General features: G+C 37.4%; 1 protein-coding gene across 2 annotated transcripts in view; it reads right to left on the bottom strand.

Annotated features, from left to right (window-relative positions):
• The window catches only part of und (methionyl aminopeptidase und), a 155,420-nt gene that overhangs the window by 34,464 nt on the left and 103,599 nt on the right, over nt 1-17,357 (bottom strand). For both annotated transcript variants that reach the window (XM_067136566.2, XM_067136567.2), the window contains exon 7: nt 12,268-12,584. In XM_067136566.2, coding sequence (XP_066992667.1) covers nt 12,268-12,584 — 317 coding nt within the window. The remainder of the gene's footprint in view (nt 1-12,267; nt 12,585-17,357) is intronic.

Raw genomic sequence — 17,357 nt, 5'->3', positions numbered from 1 at the left:
AGTCTCTGACAAACTTACTGGCGTAATTTTTTTTTGTTCCTGGTTGAGGAGACAATGAACCCACCTGACAGACAATTTTCTGAAATGGAGTTCATCTCGGATGATGGTTTGAACACTTCCGTAACTTATTCCTATGGCTAAAACAATTTGAAAAATTTTTATTCGCCCATCTTCACCAATAATGTCAAGAATGGCAACAATGTTGTCTGCAGTGATGCTTGTCCGCGGTCTCCTTTCATGAGGTTCGTTTTCCACAGCTTCCCTTCCTGCCACAAACTTTTTAGCCCACTCATATACTTGAGCGTGCAAAAGAGTTTCTTCCCCAAACTGTGCGCAGAACAGTCTCAACATTTCGGAAGGTTTGGTACCCTCTTTTGCGAGAAATTTGATAATGATGCGTTGCGCAACAGATGTGTGCAGCTCTTGCTCACTCATGGCGTACTGAAGCAGCCCAGCTCTCCACAGTCGTTTGCGCGTGCACAAACCCCTTCTCCAAACACTCCTACCAACATCCTGGCAAAGCGCTACCTCAGAAGTATTACTAACAGCAGTGGTACATTCAAATTCCTGTTTATATTTGATTCATCCTCTTAGTTACATGACGTGAAGCTCACTTCACACAGTTCAGAATAAATCTGGCTGAACAAATGATACAATCTGTTCAGCTCCCAGAAAGATCTCCTGTTGGAAGGCCATCAGCAGCCACCGGCTGCATACCTGCCAACTACTGAAAAGGGCTATCAGTAAAACTCACGCGCGACGAAAAATCTAGGATTTTTGACATACCCCGGCTTGACAAAAATATTATTTCTGGGCTACAAAATACAATAATTCATGCTTTAAACAGAATATTTCAATGAAATCAAATCTACTTACATCATAGGCCAATCATTTGTAGATGAAAATAATAATCAAGAAGCAGTAGGCATTGTGAATATTAGTTTGGAGCATACATAACAGGAAATCCTTGATAAACTAAGCAGATACGTGATAATCGAAAAAGGCTTTACACAATAAAACTTGTTTAACGTAACACAGGTAAGAAAAAATATAATACACACTGCAAATTACACGCTAGTTCGACTTTAAAGTCATAGTTTTGGCCTTTTTAGCTTCCTGCAAAATGTCTTGAGAAAATATTTTGGCATAACAGGGACCAGAACTCCTGGTCTTCAAAACAGAAATAGACTCCAGAGATTCATTGGACATGGATGATCTGAACTCTGTTCTATTTTTCATCACAAGGCTGAAAACATGTTCACATTCTGCACTGCTATGGGGTATGGTGTGAATAGAGAGCATTACTCTAGAAATTCGGTTATACTTAAGAAGTCCATCAGCTCCACGAATTCTTGATATTTGTGCCCAACTGGAATCACTCCCAGCATCTTGATTTGCAGACAAAGTGTCATCTACCTGAAGAACTGTGAACTGCCTCTGAAGCTCATTCATCACCTCATCTGTAGTTTCATTCTCTTCCTTGCATAACGTGATAGGAATTTTTCCAAGAAAAAAACGAATGGAAGAAAATTGTGCATATTCAATTTTGTCTAACCTAGCAACTTGAGCATGCTTTAACACATCATTCTTGAGTGGAAACTTGTTGATGATGTAGTTACAGGCAGTACAAAGTAGTTTCTCACTGATGAAAAGAAAAGAGATTTATCTGTACCTTGGAGATCATTCACTATGTTCGAAGTCTGAATGCCAATAACTAACTCATCATCACTTCTTTGATTTTGAATCAAGTTGTACTCAACTTCAAACAATGAGGAGCTTTTGACAATTTTGGGCTTAAACTTTGTGAACAACTGCTTCAGCAAATCCAATAGAAGTTCTAATCAAAAGTGAACTTGTGGGGAAAAAGTCTGAAAGGCAACATTGAATTTGTCAAATACAGGAATAGTCACATGAAGGAAAGTGCAAAAAGCCTTGTTCAAGTTTGAAGATAGGAACATAAACAATTTTTCCTCACATGTTGTAGCAGAAGTCTTGCTTTTTAGGATGGGTTTGTCACATTTGGAAGAATATGCTATTCTTTTAGGGGCATGTGTAGTAGCAGAATCAAGAATTCTCTTCTTCTGATACTCTTTGGATACACTTTGTTCAACTCTAGGTACTTTGAAAGATGTCAAGCTTGTGGAAATGTTTTGGGTACATAATATTACTTCCTCCTTGAAGAAAGATTGAAGCGGATCCCACTGGTCCAGTAGTCTATCCAAACATCTGCCTAAAGATAACCACCTAGTACATACATGTTTCAGAATTTTCTTTGCCTCTTTATTGTGCAAGTTCTGAAATTTCTGAAGGTGTTCTTTCCTTTAACACTCTTCTCTAAGAAATAAAATATATCAACAAGGATCTCATCCACTTTAAGTGGTAATCTTCCGGCACACTTTTCAGCTGCTAGATTAATCAGGTGGCATATGCAACCTATGACGGCAATATCTGGTTGAACTTCCTTCAGAACTGCTGAAACCCCATTTTTGTGTCCTATCGTAACAGCAGCATTGTCAGAGCAGAAAGCCACACAGTTTTCAATTGGTATGTTATGAGAATTCAGCTGTGATAACATCAGGTTACCTATGTTTCACCCTTTTGAGTCCTCCCTCTAACGCTGGTATGGATAGCACAGTGCTCACTACTTTTCCCCCCGGAATATCGTAGAATGTAACAACAATAGGATACAACTTGGCATTCGTATCACTGCTTCCATCCGCTGCCAAAGAAAATGGTCCGTTCTGAAGGCACTTAACAACTTCATTTACAATTTTATTTACAATGCATGCCGTTTTTGTGCGACCACAAATGTATTTCTTTGCAACTTCTGATGTGGGAAACATCTTCTTAAATAAAGCACCAGCATGATCAGCCACATTTTAAGGCACATTGTGTTCCACCAAAAAGGAAGTAAACAGACACTCAGCCCTAATTACGTCACTGTCAACGTTTCCAGACTTGGCAAAAAAAGGTGTTGATTTTCTTGTTATCTTCCTTCGATTTAACGTAACTTACGTGTTTTTTTTTTTTTTTTTGCTATGGGCTTTACGTCGCACCGACACAGATAGGTCTTATGGCGACGATGGGATAGGAAAGGCCTAGGAGTTGGAAGGAAGTGGCCGTGGCCTTAATTAAGGTACAGCCCCAGCATTTGCCTGGTGTGAAAATGGGAAACCACGGAAAACCATCTTCAGGGCTGCCGATAGTGGGACTTACGTGTTTACCGCACTTCACTTGATTACTTAAATCGTTTCTTCCACCATGTGCAATATTAATATAACACCCACATACCGTACAAAAGGCAAATTTTTCTCCCTTTCTTGATTTTAGTATGCACGGAAAATCAACAGAATATGATTCTTTAAATGTCTGGAAGTACTGTTTCTTGTTGGATTTATTCATGATAACCTATAATAGGAATATAGCGTATGAAAATGTCCGAGAAAAAATGTCTCTATATCCATTCAAACATCGAAAGAAACCTGGATCACCGAACGTCACATAAAATTATAACAAACACTCAAGGCAGTCAAACACTTCATTAAAACATGGCAAAGCACACAAGGCCTTAAAAGACTAAATGAACACGATGTCAACCTCGTGAATGAAGAATGTGCACATGGTAAAAAAAACACACACACATGGAACGAATGCAATTATTCTTCTTCTTTGTAATATAAGGGGCTTCGCTAATAGCGGTATACCCAGTCATTAGAACGATGTAATTAGTCCAACGAATACAGAAAACTGCGAAGCACGAAGTCATAACACAAAACCTCGAACCCTTCATTAAAATATGTCATAACCTCAAAAGGCCACCAAAGAACAACAATCACATGTTCAAAGAATATAGGTTAAATCACAAGCGAACGGAGCATCATAATAGTATGTATAAAAAATGATTAAGAAAAGGGAAAGAGCAGCCTATAACTCTCAGACATTTCACTTCACAATCCAACGAACGGAGCAGAACAAAGAATTTGCGGAGCAGAGCCTGTTGACACCTAAGATTCACAAGGATGAACTGTTACCCTGGCTTTAAATTCAATTCCAACAACGACACAAACATCACACGATTAAAAATAACAATCATATCAAAGAATGAGTTATCGACTATCATGGATTTGCTGCAATTTCTGTAAATTTTATGGACAAACCGTAAAAGTTGACAGGTATGACGATAGGTTATAACTGAATAAAACACCCAGGTCATTGACTTGTGAAACAGGAGTTAGAATGTTGTTATTACTAAATTTGTATCGAAATGATATTTTCTTCTTGTTTTTTAAAAACTATACCGTAAACTTTGTGACTGCAGGGGTTACTTTGTGACAGGTGCGCGCCAAATAATAATTTCATATTTCGCGGGATATGCATTGATGGTCTGACAATGAACACTATATGTTTTCACTCAATAATGCTGCTACCTGTGTGTACAATGATAATGTCCTAAGTGTTGGATAGATCCTTTTGTTGTATTGTACTGAGCACGTGATTTTGTGAACAGCGGGAAACTTTTGTTGGCGACAGAAAACGTTAATGAGGTACACACAGCAAAGTAAGTGGAAATCTTAATTTCATGTTTCCTGATAAAAATGCATGATTCTCATGACACTTTGAGCTTTCTTTCAGTTATTTATGTTAAAATAAAATAAAGAGGAGTAAAAATGCATGATTCTCATGACACTTTGAGCTTTCTTTCAGTTATTTATGTTAAAATAAAATAAAGAGAAGTAGTTTAAGGGGTAACTTTGTGACAACAATGACTCTGCCACAAAGTAACCCCAGTGTTCTAAAATTGCCTTTTTTAGTAATGTGGAGTCTGAAAACGATATTCCACTATACTGAAGCAAGAATGCCCATCTCTTGTTAAGATCTAATTGAGAAATAGTTAAAAATGGTCTGAATAATCTACGTTCTTGATGCAGGAAATGTAGTATTTGCCCTCTAAGCCAGGAAGAAGTGCTGAAGCACATGTATAACAGGGCAATGGATGTAGAAGGTGATGCTGTGAAACAAGCTGTAAGTAAGTTTCATTGAGCACTTGAATCTCAAAGGGGGTAAGGTAACAAATAATGGGTGAAGAAAGGGGAGAGGTATAGATGTGCCACCTGGAAGAGGTATGACAGCTTCAGATTTTGACACTGTAGATGAGATTCCTAGCTGTAGTGGCACCGACGGGAACTGTCCCTCAAAGAATATTAACGACACCCGAAACGAGAATTCAAGTAAAAATGACAATGATGACATCTGTACTGAGTCAAAAGACAACTCGTTGCATGAAGTTGAATTTAATTCTGACTCTGAAGAACTTCCTATTCGTGAATATCGTATCTTGGAATCCGATGATAAGATTGTTGGGACACGCATAACTGTACTGTCCAAGAATCGTAACGAAAGTATACAAACAAGGTGCAGTTTTCAGTGCTATGGATAGCACCGTGAAGTGGGTGGATATCAAAGTGCAGTTGTCAGTGCTATGGATAGCACCATGAAGCGGGCGGATATCAAAGTGCAGTTGTCAGTGCTATGGATAGCACCATGAAGCGGGCGGATATCAAGCATGAAATATAGTATGCAGATGACAAAATATGGTGTAAAATTAGTCCAACCATACAAAGGAGAAAACTTGAAATCTATGACATTCCAGAACTCACAAAACACAGCAAAAAGTAAACAGTTTGTAAACTATTCATTCTTTAATGATGCAGATATTTCAAGTTATATCTCAGGTTTTAATAAATATACAGTGTGTTGTATTATCATGGTTATGAAAGAAACTCTCCTTTTATATTTAGCCAGAGTCTTAAGTAATGACTTAATGGGGGTAACTTTGTGACATCTGCACCAAACATGGAAATACAATGGTAAAAAGATTGTGTCACAAAGTAACCCCACCTATCGGGGTAACATTGTGACAAGTTCTTCTTGAAATATTAAGTGATTAAATGTAAATACACATATAAAAATTATTTCAAAACATGAATAAAGGATGAAAGAATACGACAATATAGAAAAACCTTAATACATAATGATATTATTCTTATTATCCTGAAGAAATCGCCAAAACTGTCACAAAGTAACCCCAGTTTACGGTATTATTTTACATTTCTCGTGATTAAGTTTCAACCCATTTTGAATATAGTACTTTTCCAGATGATGAAAATCTTCTTGAAGTTGTTAACAATCAAGTGAACAATTAATTTGCATAAAATTGTTTGCATCGTCAGCAAAGAAAAGCAATTCAGAATTCTTAAGTATATTTTTAATGTCATTTATGTAGAAAGCAGAAGGTAAGGGTGCAAGGTGAGACCCTTGAGGAACTCCACTGGTAACAATAATAGGCACAGAAAAATGATTCCTTATTTGAACAATCTGCAGGCGATTTTTAAGATACAATTCAAACCATGAGAGGAGAGGCCCATTAATTCCGTAGCCTGTTAGTTTTTGGAGCAAAATATTGTGGTCAACAGTATCAAAAGCTTTTGAGAAGTCTGTATAAATGCAGTCCACTTGAGAGTGGTTCTCTATTGCATCCAAGAGGAATTGATAAAATAAAAGAAGATTGCTACAGGTTGCCCATCCTGAAAAGAATCCATGTTGCTCATCAACGAAGAGGTTTCTACAGAGAGGTGGGATCTTGTCAAGAATTATCGAGTCAAAAATTGGATATATGAGAAGAAATTGTAACTGGTCTATATTGTTTTATGCCAGTTTTATCACCATTTATGAAAACTGGACTAACAAATCCTTTCCTCCATTCCACTGGAAAAAAGGCCTTGGTTTAATGATAAGCTTCACATAAAATAAATGAGCAGTACTTGAGCAGGTAAGTTGAAACACCATCAGATCCTACAATTTTCTTTAATTCCAGAGATATCAGTTTGTTGTAAATTCCTGCCTTACTAATGTTTATAACTGATAGATTGACAGAGAAAGGATAATCATATGACATACTACTACTATTCTGATAAGAAGAATAAACAGATGAAAAGTGGTTAGCAAAAAGGTTGACAATATTTTCTCCGGTATCTGCTGTAACTTCATTAAGATGCATTGTTGAAGGAATATTATTACATGACTTTTTAGAACTTAGATATTGCCAGAATTTCTGTGGATTGGAAGTAATACTTTGTTCACAGTTGGAGAAGATTTAGATTCAGACTTGCATTCATTTCTTAATTTTGAGAAATGCTAATAATCACTATTGAGACCTGATATTTTGTATTGCTTGTGTGCTTTCTTTTCAATAATCAGTGGCTTCAATTTATGATTAAACCACTTTGGAAATTTGGGAGTCTTAAAATTCCATATAGGGATGTAAAGTCCCATACCATAATGTAGTACTGAATAGAAGGTTTCTACTGCTTTATCAATTGATACATTTTGAAACATCATCTTCCAGCTGAACTGTGATAGGTAATAATTTAGTCCATTATAATCACCTTTTAAAAAGTCAAAATAAAAACTCTCAGCAGGCAAGGAATTGTATAGATCATTTATAGGTAAAGAAATCTCTAATGCCGGGTGGTGTCTATTGAGGGGGACAATACTTTCATTACTAGATTTTACTTCAATGGAACTGGAGTTACTGAAAACCAAATCAAGAAAGTGATTCAGAAAATTTGGGATAGCATTAAACTGATTTAAACAGAGATAAGAAAAAGTGTCTATAACTAAACTGGACTGCACAGTGTGCTTACCTACCGACACAAGGCCAGAAGATGTTTCTTCATTTACTATCCAATTAAGATGTGGTAGATTGTAGTCACCAACAATGAGCAATAAGGGGTTGTCGAGATTTGACATAATTTTGTCAACAGCACTGCAATGTTCGAAATATTTTTGGACAGGAGACTTGGATGGAATGTATACAGCACCAATGATTAATTTTGTGGTGTTAAAAGTCAGGGACACAAACAACTGTGTTAATGCACAGTATTAGAGTAGGTTTAAAATCTCTTGCTAATACAGATCATCCCCCCATGGGATGCCTTCATACTTGTTAAAGAAGACCTATCACATCTGAAAATTGAATATGTTTCGAGTCCGAGTTCCTCATCACCATCAGTAATTTCATCATTTACATTTGTTTCAGTTAATATCCTGAAATCATAGTCACCTAAACATGAAGAAATTCTAAGTTCAGTTAGTTTGCTTCGAAGTCCATTTACATTTTGATAGTATCCTCTAAAGTGTTCAACTAACCTTTTTTATTGATGTCTTTGTGGTGCTTTCTTAGTATTGTGTATATGACCTCTGTGAAATGATTCCCTATCTACATTTTATATTATATTCCTGATATAAGTTATACTTTCTAAATCATTTTCTGTATCACTTAAGTTTTTACCATTAGGATTAGCATCCCCCCTCATTTTCTTAACCCCTCAGCGTCACAGCCGTTTAAAGAGCTTCCTACCCCGCGGCCGGATGAGATTTCAACTACGCGCGACTGAAATACATTGATTCACTTAAAGCGTTACTACTAGTATAAGAGTAGCCCGATATTCACGAAATTTGGAATTCCTTATAGTAGAACTATGTACATGAAGATAATTACATAATTGTTTCACATTTCCTTAGTCATTTAGTTCCGTGTGATAGAGTTCGAAGCACTCTTCGAGACAGAGACCCAAGGCACACTCCTGGCAGCAGTACCCCGATGTCTTCTTTCCACCGTGTTTTGAACACGCGATACAACGTCTCTGAGGTTTGGATTTCTCACTCTTGGGTGCTAATTTCCTGATAAAACGTATTTCCTGCAACCTTGGAACTGAATTATCTGATGCGCGCCGGCCTTGAATATTTCGTTTCCCGTCCGAGAAGCGTATTTTTTACTACGTAAACAAACCTTCCACCAGCTGAACCCGATAAGATAACTGCTCAATATTTGTCCCTGTGACTTGTCTAAATATTGGAGAATCTAGGAATCATAATTCACTGTTGAAAACTTCCCTTTGACCTGTATGCGTATCTATAATCTCCTACACGAAATTTCCAAGTACTGGTTCCTCCTCATTGTCACTCTCATCATTTACCACTGCATCAGCCACAGCCACATCATCTATTTCATTATCACTACTGCTAATACTGCCACTACTACTTCCGACTAAACTTTCATTTGAATTATACAATATTTCAAGCATGTTACTCTCAGCAGGAGCTAGCCATTGAGCACGGTGCATCACACAAGCTGATGAAGCTGCAGCGGGACCGAAAGCGGCAGGACGAAACTGAATGAGGGGAATAACATTTATGACGAATCAAATCATCTCGATACATATTTCAGATTAAAAGGTTGATACATCGTCTTTCAAACGAGATATATACTATGCACAACTGCTTCTCGTGTCGTATGACAGAAAGCAGCACTAAATGATGCCTACACAGAGCACTCGCGGAGAGTTACGAAAAGACTACAAGCTGAGAAATAAAGACAAATATAATAAATAAACCGCACTCTCAATACAAAATTAGAGCAAAGAACGTCACACGAAAAGACAAACTTCTCAGATCATCATTTCTTTATTTTATTCTGTGGGAAAGAATGAAACAAACGGACTATTAAAAAAGCAGGGATTGGTGCTCAGACATAATTGACAAATACTTATCCTTGCAAAAGCAACTACACTTTAACGATTTTCAATTCTTATTTACAACGCTGATAAACCCGAAAATGTCTTCTTGGAAACAAAACAATTTGCATATCCATAACACCAAAACTCTTCGCGCTATAGCCGTAAATGCGAAACCATGTATGGGTCTATACCACGTATAGAGGTCGGCGCTGAGGGGTTAATTAGTTTCCCGAGAGCATTCTACTAGATATTCTATTGAGAAGTTTACCAAACTTAGAGGTTCCTTTTCTGTTAAGGTGTAGCCTATCTTTTCCAAAATCAATACCTCTAAGCCAACTATTAGCATTGACAAAAAGGACATCTCCATTACGGCATAACCAGCCAAGAGTGGAGTTTACAGCATCTATATAGCGATAATCAACATCGTGCCGATATAAAACGTCACCGAGACAAAGCTTTGCCATTGGAAACCTCCTTTTTATCGCAGTAATAAGCCTATTAGTTTCGGCTATTATGTCGCTAGGTGTTGACAAATTATGAAGGTCATTTGTGCCAATATGAACTATCAGGGTATCAGGATTTCGTATGCCTGGATAGCAGTATGCAATACCCTCTTCAACTTCAGGACCAACATTTCTTATCATCGAATCCACTATTACTGTACGGGCTTGTTTATGTACCGGTCGCCAATGGGATTTTTTTGTCTTTTCGACACTGCAGCTGAGTCATGTTCTATGTTTGCCTCATGATAATTTGATTCTAACACTTGAAAACTGTTTTGTGTCACTAAATTATTATCTACAGAATCTTTAAATGCAACATGTTTCCAGGTAGGCCTAACATTCTTCAACCTAACCTCTTTAAAATCATTTTCGCATTGTCTCCGCATTTCAACATTATTTTGTTTTAAGTTCTTCAATTCCAGCAGAGCATTTTCTAGATCCGTGGATAACATTTTGATTATTTCATCTTTGGATGAGAGTTCAAGTTCCAGATCTCTTATTCTAAACCTCAAACACGAGGAGTCCGAAGTGAGGTTATCAGAAACGAGATCATCTACCGGATCCGACACTTCGCCACCAAACGTATTCTTAAATACGCACTTATAAGTAGCATTAAGACTATTAAGACTAGCATTACTTCAGTGATTAGATCCATTGCACTTCATACACATTTCACTTGGAGAAAAAACTAAATCACTGTTTACCACCATGTTCTTTGTCATCCGGACTACAACATTTTAACATAGGCCTATATGGGGCAGAATCAGTTACTTTACATTCTCAAGGTTGATTTCAAAATTATGCAAAACATGCAGGATTGCTTGAGAACACGTTCTGCTGTTCGCAGCATCTAGAAGCGCACATTCTAACAAAAATATTTCCTGTTCAGATACTGGATCTTGAGTTTTGATGAAGATTGTGAACACACAGCAGCCTGAAGAGTCGGTAGTTTCGTCGCAGAGTCCGTTTTCCCTTCCAAAGACTGTTTGATCTTGCTAGTACTTCGTTTCAGCAATGGGGGACGTACTGTTTCCTTAGTTGGTTGGCTGTGGGAAGGTCTCCAGATCCTAACCAATAGAAGAAAAGAAAAATCTTTTTCAGAAAGAGGTGTTAGAAAACCTAGTCTTACTATCACTGATCGCTGATTGTGGAGGTTTAATTGATAGACTGTACATACTGGTACATACTTTTCAAGCCATTCCCGGTCTGCAGAGTCGTCTACCTTCTCCAGTGGGATGTTGGCTTTGAGTAGCATCGCTATTGTTTCGTGAATAAATTCTATTTTTACACTCAGCTTTCTTCGGCATATCTAATGAGAGTTCAATTGTTGCCTGCCATTTCATTGCTGGAGTGCTAAATTTACGTTCTGAATGTTCCTTATTTTTAAAACTATGTTTTGAGACAGTTATCTTTTTTCTCCTACTCGATATGAACATTACAAAATTTACAGATTAAAATACTGCTTTCCGAAATGTATAAACCTTCATTCGCAAACTGTTTAGCTCTGCTGTGCACCGTAACACTTGTCGAGCGACCCATCTTCACTACTGTCTGTGATCACTTTCTTAATTTTACCTCACCAAGAAGCCGAAATAAGTCAACTGTGCTGCTTGTAGACGCCATTAAGCATTCCAGGATTGCACAATGCTGTGAGGAGACAGACTGGGGTGGGATTATCAGCCACAAGAAGAACCAACATTCCAAACATTTCGTTTGGCAAGAAACCTGGAGCTAACCCCTTTTCTTTGATGCCATGTCTTAAAGAGATTTTCCAGAACATTAATGATAACATATTTCTTTCCTGTTAATGAATTTTTGTTCGCTCTTCCTTCTCTTTTCATACATAATCGGGAGAGCTTCATACCAGAATTTTACGAAAATCGGATATAACGACAATCCGCTATAGAGAGTAAATTTTTCGCCGTTATGAATTCTCGCTATAACGGACTTCTACTGTACATTGTTACAGAAATACTGTCTTTGTTAGATTAATGATACAGGCATACAAGTGGTGAGAGTTCTCTTACTTACATTGTTATTAATACTACACAAATATAAATTATGTTCTACAAACATACCTCAATACCAGTGTATGTTCTGAACTTAACTCTTCAAATCTTCATGGAAATTGCGAACCACACACAGTACTGTGCAATTGGTAAATTTCTCAAACCTTAAAAACTCACCTCAGAGGAACATATCCCATATCAAAATTCTTCATATAATGAGACACTTCCATGTCATCATGGACTTGGCCTCGACCAGTAGAACCGAAAGTCTCAATAGCATAAAACTCATTCTCTTCCATAACAGTAGCTTCTCCTCCCTTTACAATTGGCACAGTCTTCCCAGCATGGATGCGATAAGGTGAAATGGAATGTCCATTCAGATTACGAATAGACTTGACCTGATAAAGCTTGCCATCCAGCTCCACTTCATAAGACTCCATCACTTCTTGAATGGCAGCACCAATATCACAAAGCTGCACATCAATACCAGCATGCTGGAATAAACCAACACAGACTTAAAGAACCTGTTTTACGAATAGGAGATATAATTACTTAACACTCTTTCAAAACACATCATACAGAAATGGTAAGTGTGAATAGCCTTATACGCAAAAATGGAAAAAAATACTTTGTGACAATGAAAAAAATATTAAGAAAGATTGGGAACAATGATTTGTTAAAAAGGAAGCAATTCTTTTTCAGCATAAAGTTATTCTATAAGTTTTTCAGTCTCTCAAAACACAAAATATAATAGAACATTATAATATACCTGCAAAAAATAAACTATTGTAAGCAGAATGACATGTTTCGTTCTACAGGAACATCCTTAATTCTAGTAATTCATGTTTAATCATGCATACATATGTACAATAACGTTTACGTTGCATAAACTTGTCAATGATTTTGAACTGGTGATGTTATGAACAAGTGAGATAAATGCTGTTAATGACATCTTAGTACAGTAAAATCTCATTAATTCAAAGTCGCTGGGATGCAAAAATCGGACTTCGAATTAACCGCTAACTCGTAATTCAGAAATGTCAACCCTTGCTGCGTCACAAAATATTCTAAGACCCGTTACTGCAAGCAATTAACCTTGATTCAAAGTTTTTAAACCTTTCAAATTCCATGGTAAAAACCTATTTCCAAAATGTATCCAATGAGGTCCATTTACAATACTCAAATAATGCAAACGTAACCTCATGTAGCAAAATCAAAAAAAAAAAGAAAACGTGATTTAAATACAAGGAGAAATCTATACTGGCTCCCCTGTCAAATGCTTTATTCATTAGATTACTGTACTGTATGTAGGCATTTTAGATGCCTTGTACCTGCACAGAAAGTACCAGATGTCCTTAAAACATCGTGGCTCATCAAACTTTCCTATGATGAGGGGAGAAAGTCTCTTGCTTCCGTCTGCATTACAACACAGTACAGCGACTCCATACTCGTACGATTTCCCGCCATGGCACTTCTCTCATATTTCGGAAATGCCAACCCTTGCCGTGTCACAAAGTATTCCAAGACCCATTAATGCATGCAATCACCTTGATTCTCAGTTTAAACCCTTCAAATGCCATGGAAAATGCTATTTCCGAAATGTATCCAACAAGGTGCATTTACATTATTCAAACAATGCACTTGGATAAATCACTGGCAAACATAACCTCACACGACAGAAAAAAAATGTGTTGAATGGTGGAACATCCCTACAAATCTGTCTTATTAGAAAGAAAAAAAACCCACGATTCAAAGACGAGGACAAATTATGCTAGCTCTCCTGTGCAAATGCTTTATCCTTTGGAATACTGTACTACTTGAATTTTTAGATACCTTGTACTTGCACGGAAAGTGCCCGACGCCCTTAAAACATCGTGGCTTTTCGAACTTTCCTATGATGAGGGAAGGAAGTGTCTCATTTCCGTGTGCAATGCAACACAGTACAGTGAACCCCCACCCTTGTACAATTTCCCGGCTGGCACTTCTCTCCTTTAAAACCAGTCCGTTTGGGCTCAGCATTAAAAAAAAAAAAAAGAGCAGTTTCATTGGCATTGACAATATTTTTGAGTGCATACAAACTGATTATATGAGCCACGCTTTACTCAACTATTGGCATCGCTAGTGTTTGCGGATTCCGCTTCTCCGCACACTGCCTGCTACGTGATATTGTGGTGTTCCTTGAAACACTGAATACAAAAGAATTTCAATCGAACTTAGCAAATATGAAGCACACTGTAGACATACTGAAGTGAGCGAAATTGTGGAGAGCTACCCCTGCGTGTTCTGGAAAACGCATTCTTTCATGACGCGGAGACATTTTGAATTTAAATTACTCTGTAAAATACTATTTATTTTCAATATGTAAAGGCAGTTTTTATTTAATAGTTTGAATTTTTGTGATGGGATAGACATTGTTCTTCGAATTACAAATTATCCATATTTTGAATTACACAATTTAAATAACAAGCAAAATCGTAGGTCATGTTTCTGGGAACAAGAGCTGCTTCGAATTAGGTGAGATTTTGAATTGATCGATTTCGAATTATCGAGGTTCTACTTTAACAGAATTTTCTGTACTAATCAGTTTTGTTCTCATTACTTCTAGCACCAACTTCTGGATTAATTCCAGGTCTCTTGCTTCGGTTGTGGCTAGCTAACATACTTGTCTGGAGGGGTTTGAGGGGAATGTGAGAGGGTAACAACTCTGTTCAGTGAAAAAGAAGGTGGTCATCATGTATCTGTCCTGGCCAGTATTGAAATGAATGCATAATAATGACTTTGGAAGCAAGAAATATGCAGTAAAAAAATTAAAGAGTACAGTAAAACTTTGTTGCGACGTTTCTGCAGGGGACAACGAAACAGAACGTGTTAAGCGTGAAAATGTACTACTGAATATACAAATTAAAACTATCCAATAGGGATACGGAAACATTAGGTATGATTTTTTCCAACATGATGGCATTTTATATTGTGTATCCGCAGGTACTGTCCGCACACTTTATCTTGGTGCATTTACATCCTAGTGCTGAATCGGTCGACCTCGGCGATCTTCGAGATTCATACTGGCAACCTTTGCAACACAAACTATGAATCGCTTAAGCATCATTGTGCGACATCTGGCGTAAACTTTACGTACTAGTACTGTTGTTGTTTACACATCAAAGTCAAAGTATAGAATTCATGCTAGGAACAAGATTCGCATCGAGAGATATGTTTTATAATGTTATATAATGTGTATGTGACATAGTTGTTGGCTTAAGATGATAACGGTTTAGAAATTTCATATCGATAGATCATATTCTCGATTCAATTCAGATTTCATTTTCATTCAGTTGGCAGCACCAGGCAGCACTATCGATACCGGGACAGCTCGCTCCTTACTCCTCACCCCGAACACAAATGCATCAAGATAAAGTGTGCGGACAGTACAGTGAACACTATACCACCCATTTCAAAAAATTAGAGGAAAGTATTAAAAGGTGTGAAAAACATGAGAGAACAAATATAAAATAACAAGGGCACTGAAAGGTGTGAAAAACACCAAACACCTAATATGAAAACAGGTGCACAAGGGCCAATAAAAATATCAAAATATCATTGCATAGGTTATCACACTCTTTCTAAAACAAATGTTAGTAGAAGCCTTTTATTTTGGAGCAGTGGGTTATGAAACATTATTTTTTGGTCACACTTCTAGACAATGAATAACTGGATGTTACACTCGACCATGTGCGACTGGGAGGAATGACTTTGAATAAATGAACTTCAACAAATTCGAGTCATAGAGTCAAAACTCAAAAGGTGCGAGTTCAAAATTCGTGACCTCTGCGCATTTTAAGATGCAGATGCCAATCCACTTTCTGACAGATTTGAATTTTATCCTCATTAGTAAGGAATTTCAAGATGTTTTTCTGTATCCATAACTAGGATATCTGAAGACAAATATGCACCAAGCTAGTCAATTTCATACGATTATCTTCCTAATCCAGATATAGGCTACCATATCACACGACAAATATTCGTTACACTTCACTATACCACTCAACACAAAATAAACTTCTAACTTCTGAATGGAATGTGAAATACAAGCACAAATAGGCTCACTGTGTTAAGGTCGATTCACACATCTCCGGGACGTGACGGCGCTTTCTGTGACGTGACGGCATCTTCCGTGAAAATAAATTATCGTCGCCATGTAAACGAAGGGATGAGTTCCAACACTTCCATTAACGTCATTCGCAGTGACCTTCAGTCCTTCTCTATGATCCGTGCCGGCAATATGGATTCGCTCGCCAAAGATATTTTCTTGTTTTCAAGGACGTGATTTCTCTCTTCCCGCCTCCCTGCTTCTCTGCTTTCTTCGAGTACTGAGATTATCTGTGTACGTTTGAACTGTTCTTTACCTCCCAAAATGAAGGATGAACTGCTGACTGAATTAGTGAAGGCACACTCTTTTCTATATAATTTAGGTGATTCGAAATATATGGATAGTGGTTTGAAGAAACGTGTATGGGACGAAATTGGCGAAATAATGGAAGCTGAAGCTAGGTAACTAACATTTTTTTGCTTTTAAGATTAAGAAAATCTGAACGTTCCTGGCGCTAACGGCTTGCTCTCCAAAGGTGCAACTTATCCTGTGATGTTCAGGAATTTAAGGCCTTTTTCTGTAACCACGTAATTGTGGTGACGGCTCCTACCCGAGTTGGAAATCATGTTTCTTCCATAAGGGATGACACAAAGAACATTTTCAAGGCTAGGAAAAATATGATCATACTAAGCGGTAATAACGAAAATTTGTGACGTGGTGAGGTATTTTTATATAGATTTAATACGATAAGAATCGAGACTTTGAATTTACAACGTGCTAAGCGGGAAGGAATGCACTAACGAGGTTTCAGTGTACCTTGTATGACTTCATTTTTAGCGATAAATAATAACATACATAACGGTCCCAATTCGTGACCCGCTGCCAAAATTTGTAGACGTACAGATAAGTATACCTTAACCCACATTCCAGACATACTTTGCATCAGAGTAACCTCCAGTGGGATTCACTAAGAGCAGATTTAAAAGTGTGGCGTGCTGCTTTACTAAAATTTTCTAGATGGTTTGGTTGGCTTCTCTTGCAATGTGTATTTCTGCTGCCTCCTTTGTCTTTAATGATTTGCTTTCATATTTTTATGTGTAAAACATTTAGATCCACGCTGAAGTCTGTGAAATGGTGTGAGGTGTCATAAGTACTCTCCGACAGCTAACAGCATTTTTTG

Source organism: Anabrus simplex, chromosome 1, assembly GCF_040414725.1.
Source record: "Anabrus simplex isolate iqAnaSimp1 chromosome 1, ASM4041472v1, whole genome shotgun sequence".
NCBI classification, from domain to species: domain Eukaryota; kingdom Metazoa; phylum Arthropoda; class Insecta; order Orthoptera; family Tettigoniidae; genus Anabrus; species Anabrus simplex.
Note: the sequence above shows the minus strand (reverse complement) of the source record. Positions and strands in the feature narration are given on the sequence as shown.